At 33.0% G+C, this 9,294-nt stretch overlaps 1 protein-coding gene and 1 long non-coding RNA gene across 2 annotated transcripts; both read left to right on the top strand.

Annotated features, from left to right (window-relative positions):
• The first annotated feature begins 161 nt into the window (after nt 1-161).
• On the top strand, nt 162-1,229 carry LOC135147224 (uncharacterized). Its single transcript, XM_064080094.1, has one exon. It carries the CDS (start codon nt 162-164, stop codon nt 1,227-1,229), a length of 1,068 nt encoding a protein of 355 aa, XP_063936164.1.
• A 1,966-nt stretch (nt 1,230-3,195) lies between these two features.
• On the top strand, nt 3,196-4,807 carry LOC135147111 (uncharacterized). The gene is made up of 3 exons (XR_010284603.1): nt 3,196-3,259; nt 4,099-4,154; nt 4,577-4,807. It is a non-coding gene; the product is annotated as an uncharacterized LOC135147111 (long non-coding RNA).
• The last annotated feature ends 4,487 nt before the right edge of the window (nt 4,808-9,294 follow it).

Raw genomic sequence — 9,294 nt, forward strand, 5'->3', positions numbered from 1 at the left:
TGCATCAATCATCAATGTAAGTATGTATTTAGATCTTCTCTATTTTAATTATGTAATTATCATCATCTATATTTTAGTTAAATTGATATATTTGCTCAATTTTTTATATGAATGTTTGTGTCCATATTTAAAATTGTAATTTTATTATTTATTTTTTGTAGATGTCTAATGATCGTAGTTGGATTACTCGACGTATGAAACCCGGTGGTTATGGTTTTACGGATGAATATAATGAGGGGGTTAAATATTTTTTGGCATTTGCGCGAAGTAATTCAAGAACACCAAATGATCAGAATCTTTTAATCAATTGTCCTTGCAATATATGTAGGAATCAATTATTCCAGCTCATTCCCGATGTTGAGTTTCATTTAATTGCAACCGGTTTTTTAGAAAGTTATACTAATTGGCACTATCATGGAGAAGCTAGTGGTTCAAGAAATGAACAAATGGATGATCGTGAAGATGTATATGATGAATATGAAATGTTTATCGATGCATTTGGTAAGGAGGCTTTTAATGAAGAAAAAAGTAACCACGAAGACCCGAATGAGCAAGCATCCAATTTCTTAAAAAATGTGAATATAGTCGGTGAGCCAATATACCCGGGAAATGTCAAATACTCTCAATTGAAGTTTGTAACGAAGTTACTGCATTGGAAGAATCGCAACAAATGTAGTGACAAAGCCTTTGATGAGCTTCTCCTTTTACTTGGAGATGTGTTTCCAGATCAACATAAGCTTTCATTCAATTATTATGCTGTCAAGAAGATGGTTAAGAAGCTGAGTTTGGGATATCAAAAAATACATGCATGCGAGAATGATTGTATGTTATTCTACGGTGATGATAAAGATCTACAACATTGCAAGTATTGTAAATTAAGCCGATACAAAGTTGCAACAAATGCTGGGAATAACACCATTCTAAGAAAGGTCTTGAGACATTTCAAGATTACTCCTCGGTTGCAGCGTTTGTACATGTCTACTCGCACGGCTATGCATATGAAGTATCACAAGAACAGAATTGTGACTGATGGGGTTCTTACTCATCCTGCAGATGGGGAAGAATGGAAGGACTTTGATAGGAACTATCCTGAATTTTCAGCTGAAATTCGTAATGTCAGACTTGGCCTTGCAACTGATGGATTTCCCCCGTACAGCAATGCTACCTCTACAGTATACTCGGTATGGCCAGTTGTACTACAGTATACTCGGTATGGCCAGTTTTCCTAGGTAAACGAGTACTAACGTTGATTAACTTTTCATGACTGGACCATGATTATATATAAATAAAAAAAAAGGACATGGAGTATAGATGGACAAAGAATTGAAGCTTCTGCTCTTGAGTATTAGATTGTAAGTTCCAAAAGTTTCGCATAAAAAGGTTAAAAATGGATGATTAGCATAAATAGTTTACAGATTCTGATATGTGTGTGAATTATTATTATCACTTTATAATATAATTGAAATAGAAAGAAGGCCTTATGTCTCGTCTTTTGCGTATGCAATAATGATAATATATATATATATATATATATATATATATATATATATATATATATATATAGAGGGCTACTCTAATGAGAACTTTAAGTGGTGAGAACTAGATACTAGGCTTAAAACAAAAATAGATACTGGGCTTAAAATTAGGACAAGGCCCAATAACATAAACATCCTGGACATCGGCGGTTTTTAAAAATTAAAATCAGTATCAAACGTAACCATACACCATTACCCACTCAAACTCTCACTAGCAAATCACCCCCAAATCACAAAAATCTCTCAACTACGCTGCTCAATCGCCGTGTTTTGCTGTTGAACGCTCCTCAACGCTGCTCAATTTGTTCTTGTAAGTGTTCGACTGTTCGTACACATTGTTCCTTTCACTACTCTAACGAATCACTTTAAATTTGAGTAGTTATGTAAATGGATTCATCATTACGAATCACTGATGTTAGACACTTTGTTTTTCTGCAGATTTCGTGCTTGGACGAAACTCGAGCACTAAAAAACCGGTATGTGAGTTGTATATATCGTATGCATGTGTTTTTAGTTAGTTTTTGTGAAGTGCATATCACTAAATCACTTGCAAATCAATAAGTTTGTATTAATTTTTGATTTTAACTGTGATGAAAGTAACTTGTATACGTGTTTAATTAAAAAATTTGCTTAGGGTTTTGTTCATGATTTAATCAGTTTAAGATGTGCAGAGCAGTAATTATGTATTTGTAGTTTAGTGCTCAGAGGATTTGTGATAGGCAACAGTATGTTTATTGGCTTCCTGTGTTTGCATTTGATTTGAGGTGTTTTTTTGTCAAATTGAAAAAGTGGAAATGTGGTTGAGGGGGAGTGCGATCTGAAATGGTAGGATATATATGTTTCCAGCCCCTGAGAGATATATCGACATTCAAAAAGAAGAAAAGTGATTTTCACAAGTTAAGTTGTTTAAGTTGAAGTATCAAAAAGCTCAGGTGAGCGTTTTTGTTTCATAACCTTACTTACTCAAAACTTTAAGTATCAGAGCACTTATGTATAGAGCGTGTGTGTAATATTGTTTATGTTTCTTAGGACTAGTTCATCTGTTGCATTTATAGTTTTTCCACTTGCACAGGTGCATTTTAGTATCCTGAGAACTTATGTATCAGAGCCTGTGTATAATGCCTCTGGATTAATTGAGTGCTTCTTACCATGGTTGATAGGTTTCACCAAGTGAAGGGGAAGCAAGGTCTTTCCTGTGTAATATGCATATGAAAGGTAAGAAACCTATTCACTGATTTGTGCCTATATTGTACTTTTGGCATTTTGTGGACAGATCAAACACAAATCAGATATACATTATATAATTCTGTTGCTAGATATAGGTTTTAAGTGAACACCATGTATGTAGTTGTATAAATACATAAGTTACCTCTAAGAAATCAGTTGTTCTCTTGATTGCAAGCTCTTTGAACTGTTTTATCCACCAATATAATTAGAAATATGCACAAAGCACTTATTAGCATACACAAAGCACTTAATTATACATAAAAAAACACTTAGAGGTATAAAAAATACACTGATTTATAAAATATGCACAAAGCACTTAAAATTACACACAGAGCACTTAATATTTAATAAATAAATATTAAATACTCAAGGTATCTAATCTGTTGTTATGTGCTACATGTGCGTGATTTTAAGTGATATATTTTCTTGTATCAGGATCCAGTAGAAGGCAAAGCAAAAGATTAAAAAAAAAACATATCTCGAGCACTAAAAAATTGGTATATGAGTCGTATATATTGTATGCATGTGTTTTTAGTTAGTTTTTGTAAAGTGATTATCACTAAATCACTTGCAAATCAATAAGTTTGTGTTAATTTTTGGTTTTAACTGTATTGGAAGCAACTTGTATACGTGTTTAATTAAAAAATTTGCTTAGGATTTTGTTCATGATTTAATCAGCTTAAGATGTGCTAAGCACTAATTATGTATTTTAAGTTTAGTGCTCAGAGGTTTTGTGATAGGCAGCAGTATGTTTATTTGCTTCCGGTGTTTGTATTTGATTTGAGGTTTATATTTTATCAAATTGCAAAAGTAGACATGTGGTTGAGGGTGATTTGAGGTGTATATTTTATCAATCTGAGCACAAAAGTTCTTTAGATTCTGAGGCAATCACCTCTTTATAATGTTGCCAAACTGCTATACTGTAAATTCCAATCTGGATGAAATATTGCTTTGGCATAGGTCAATTGGAAAAGAAGTAAGTGATATAGCTGAAACAGCTAGAATGATACCGTTATACGAAGATTTTTCTGATATATCCATATTTAAAAGAGAAGAAAAGTGATTTTCACAAGTTAAGATGTTTAATTAGAAGTATTAAAAAGCTCAGGTGAGCGTTTTTGATTCATAATCTTACTTACCCAAAACATTAAGTATCAGAGCACTTATGTATAGAGCATGTGTGTAATATTGTTTATGTTTCTTAGGACTAGTTCATCTGTTGCATTTATAGTTCTTCCACTTGCACGGCTGCATTTTAGTATCATGAGAACTTATGTATCGGAGCTTGTGTATAATGCCTCTAGACTGATTGAGTGCCTCTTACCATGGTTGATAGGTTTCACTTAGTGAAAGGGAAGCAAGGTCTTTCCTGTATAAATTTGCATATGGCAGGTAAGAAACCAATTCACTGTTTTGTGCCTATATTGTACTTTTGGCATTTTGTGGTGATATCAAACACAAATCATATATACATTATAGAATTATGTTGCTGGATATAGGTTTTAAGTGAACACCATGTATGTAGTTGTATAAATACATAAGTTACCTCTAAGAAATAAGTTATTCTCTTGATTGCAAGCTCTTGAACTATTTTATCCATCAATATAATTAAAAATATGCACAAAGCACTTATTGGCATACACAAAGCACTTAAGTATACATAAAAAAACACTTAGAGGTAAAAAAATATACATTGATTTATAAAATATGCACAAAGCACTTAAAATTACACACAGAGCACTTAATAAATAAATATTAAATACTTGGAATACCTGCAACTATTTTAACCTTTTCTGTATTTTTTGTTGATTCAGATGGGATAGAGAGCACAACTTCAATGATTAAGGGTGAAATACTCAAATGCAATTCTTACACCTCACTTGAATGAATACAAAGAGATTGAACCAAAGCGGGCAAAAGGCTTCTACAAAAAGATTGCAAACAAGACACTCATGTCCATTGTACTTGCATCAAGTTCAAAGAAACCCAAGAACACAGAGATTCATAGAAATGTTATATTTTCAGACATTGAAACAGAACATGAAGAAGCATGATGAAGTACCGGCTGCTAGAAAGTTTAATGTATAGAATTCTATTTGTCATAAAAACATATATCACTTGTATTCGACATTTGAATTTCAGTCATTACTAGTGTTTTAAGGAACTTATTGTATTATGCATGTAGAATTTCAGTCATTACTAGTGTTTTTTACTCCTCTTTTACATTCAATAAGTAACAATTCACAAATACATAAGTAATTGGAAAACTAAATAGAAAAGAAAGAACTTAAATATCACCATACACATAACATATATACACCAAATAATTCAAAATAAAAGAACATAACGATTCAAAAATTAACATGCACATAGACATGTATAACACCTAAAAAATATGTATTCAAAGCCCCAAAACATGTAATTAAATCACCAAATTTACATAAGCTAAAAAATAAAATACAAAGCACTATATATATATACAAAGCACCAAAATATATACACACAAAACACTAAAAATATACACAAATCACTAAAATAAAAAATATCTGCTGAACTGAAAACGATGACTAAATCTTGACATTATCATCAATATATTATCTTTACAGAGTCTTAAAAACCACACTATAATTTCTTAATGATATTACAGAGTCTTCAATAAAAAAACTGAGAAAAAGAATAAAGTATTTCAACTTAATCTTCATCACTCCCATCAATTTGATAATCCTCTCTGGCAGGTGATTAATTTCTTGCTCCTGCTCCTATGAGCCTCCGTGGCCTTGTTGTCCTTGGCCCTATTGAACGCCACCACGGCCTTGTTGTCCTTGGCCATGTTCATGTGCCAAGTACGGACATGCCATCTCAAGTTGCCCAGCTCCATTCGTCACCATAAAGATCTTAATTGCTTTGGAATCGAATAAGATAGTTGCCATGCTTCCCTGAACAAAAACATCAATCCAGATCACCCTAAATAAATAAATTTATAAACATCGGCATATCTAGTGAGAATGAAAAGAACATACTTGTGTGATGTTAGTAAAGGAAACGGTAACATCAAAATCTTCAGGCAGCCTAAAATCTCTAGGTTTAACCTCACAGAGCTCACCAAACTCATTTCATTCAACGGGATCTTGCATTAAGATATTAACCTTGTTCTCTGAATCACCACCACCGAAGGCAAAGGCCACCGAAAAGACATAAAGTCCTAAATAAGTACACAAAGCATTTATTCTGTTGTTATGTAGAATTGAAGCCTTTATTAAATGCACAAAGCACTTACTAGTATACACAAAGCACTTACGTATACACAAATATCACTTAGAAGTATAAAAAACACTTAAGAATAAAATATGCACAAAGCACTTAAAAGTATACACAGAGCACTTAATAAAAAATTCCTTAAAGTGACAAACTTTAAGGAATTATGAAGACTGTGGGATATTTGTTTTGAGACATATGGAGACTTATATGGGTGGACGGAATACCTCGAATACTGGATTTAAAGCAGAGAAGGTACTTGAAACTTAAAGGCGTTTTCACATTATATTATCAAACAATTTACGCAACTATTTTAACATTTTTTCTATTTTTTTGTTGATTCGGACGGGACAGAGAGCACAAATTGAACGATTAAGGGTGAAATACTCAAATGCAATCCTTACATCTCACTTGAATGAATACAGATAGATTGAACCAAAGAAGGCAAAAGATTGAAACCCAAGAACACAGAGATTCACGGAAATGTTATATTTCCAAATATTGAAACAGGACATGAAGTACCGGCTGCTAGAAACTCACACCAGCTACCAAAGAGTCAAACAACTGATCAACAAATGTTCTACAACTATTATCACGACACTTTGGCAAATAATACCTACTACCTCCTAGAGTTATACTAAGATTTGAAACAGAGTCATTGCTTTCCACACCCGATGCACTACCAGAACCCTTACCACAAACAGATGTAGTATCATCAACATATCGCTTAACACGTGTTGAATCTACACTACCAACACCTACACGAATTATCACAATTAGACATTAAAAGAACAAACAGAAAAACAGAGCACTATAACAAGCTCTATTGCACAAAAAACTAATATAACATGCTCATCTATTCACAGACATAAACAACAATAACAACAAAACTCAACAAAACAACAAAATTAATAAAACTAACATCACAAAGAACAGTTAAAAATAGATACAACACAAAAAAAATCATAAACAAAATAACAAAAAATAAAATTAACAACACAATCAGCAGAATTAATATTCAGAATCTCACAAAAACAAAAATCATAAAAAGCTCAACAAATAGAATCAGACTTTTATATACACAAAACTGAACATTCAATATATTCAAAAATACCTTGATTGTCACTGATTATTAAAATATCTTGAGCAATCATACCGAAAAATATAATATCGATTCTATTGAAGGAAACTACTCAATACTCGATAGAAAGAGATTGTTCATAATACTCGAATAATTCAATCACCAAATTCAATTAAGACATACATATGGAGCTACATAGCAGTGAGCGATATAGAGAGATGCAGGACCGAGCAAGAGAGAGAAAGAGAGCTGCGGAGAGAAAACACCGCGCGAGAGAGTGAGAGCGACAAAATTAGAGAGAGAAAACACCAAAAGAGAGAGAGAGAGAGAGACAGACAGAGAGAGAGAGAGAGGGGGGAGGGATAGCATCGGAAGTAATCACAACGAGAAAGTGTCCGAAAAAAGTATAAGTTAATCCATATAATTGAGCGGCCAGGATTAACTTTGCTCTTAGAAAAATGAATGGTTTATATTAAATCTCAGTTCTCATTTTTTGAAAAGTTCTCATTTGAGCACAAGCCTATACACACACACACACACACACACACACACACACACACACATACTATTTCTTATATAGAATTAATTAAATTGAATTTGTATTATTGGTTTTTGCTTAGTAGTCTTTACCTCATAGCAGATTTTATAAGGTAATGTTTTAAACTCATACAATACAAGCTAAGGATTAAATGCTCTTTTTTGTGGATGTAGTTTCTTTACTTATTTTGTTTGTTATAATTGTACTTTACATTTTGTTTCTTTAGTTGGACTGAAATTGGTTGATGGCTATATAAAACGCTAAATCTCTGGAAAACAAACAGCTGTTTTCTAAGATGAGTACTACAAACTAATGTAACACAGTAATGTAGTATAGTTTTATTAAGTGTTGTCTAGGCCGGTGCATTATTTTATTGTAGTATAGTTGTATTAAAGCTATCAACTTGAAAGAATAATACTTAGACTGTTATGTAAATTTTCAGGGGAAGGGCATTGTGGAGGAGGATGGTGGCAACACTGACACGGGCTGTCGTGAGGGGGGGGGGACTCTAGTACTGACTCTGAAGATGGTGAACTCCGCCCACCACCTAATTTTAGATCTAAAGGTGGTCCTGTGATTAAGGGTTGAAGTCTTTATTATGTAATTTTAAGCAACAATGCAGCTTTTGTATGATGATGTGGACAAACTTTGGCATGAACAAACTTTTGTAACAAATGGTTATATTTTGGGCATTTCATGTATCAGACAATTGTTTTCAGTATTTTCTGGGATCATATCCGGTTGCGTGTTTGTGATTATGTATTTTATCTACGTTTTTCATATATTTAGAAGTTTGATTGCATGTTTGGGCAGGTTATATATATATATATATATATATATATATATATATATATATATATATATATATATATATATATCTGTGTGTGTGTCTTTTTGGATGCCAAAAAAATGGCGAGAAACTAGTGAAAATAACAGTAATAAGAAACAGGGATTCCAAACTTACGACAGTTTTTCCGTCACAATATAACAAAATAATGACGAAAAACATCTGTCGCATAGTGTGGTAGAAAATCTTAGGGATGGGGCCCGCAACTATTTACGACAGTTAATTCGTTGCAAGATAAATTATTTACGACAAAACAGTTTCGTCGTAAGTTAAGGCAAAAATTTCTCAATGTAGGGCCCACGCTAAATTACGACGGACATTCCGTCGTAAGGTGCCCATTTACGACGAACACCGTCTGTCGTAAGTTAACAAAAAGAAATCCACATGTAGGACCCACCACTAAAGTACGACGTTTTTCCGTCGTAAGTTTGTGGAGCCCACTGACATTTACTTATGACGAAAATTGTAACTTATGACGAAATTTATGCATGTGACAAAAAATGAACTTTAGACGGCTATAAAAACGACGGAAATTATCCGTCGTAATTGCATGTATTAACGACGGAACTGGTGTAAAAATTCCGTCGTAAAAAGCCTGTTTTGTTGTAGTGCCTGTTAAATTTATATGATGAAAACTCCTCGCAGACGGTGAGGTAAAAAGTGAAGACGTCGGGTGTTTGTTAACTTGACCTATATATGACTAAATTTAGACAAATTTATTAGCTTTACGATATTAAAACGCAGCCACCGCACATGTCTCATATTTCATTTAACTAACCTGCTAATCTTAAAACCCTAAACCCTAATCTTA

The sequence above is a fragment of the Daucus carota genome, chromosome 6 (assembly GCF_001625215.2).
Source record: "Daucus carota subsp. sativus chromosome 6, DH1 v3.0, whole genome shotgun sequence".
Lineage (NCBI taxonomy): Eukaryota > Viridiplantae > Streptophyta > Magnoliopsida > Apiales > Apiaceae > Daucus > Daucus carota.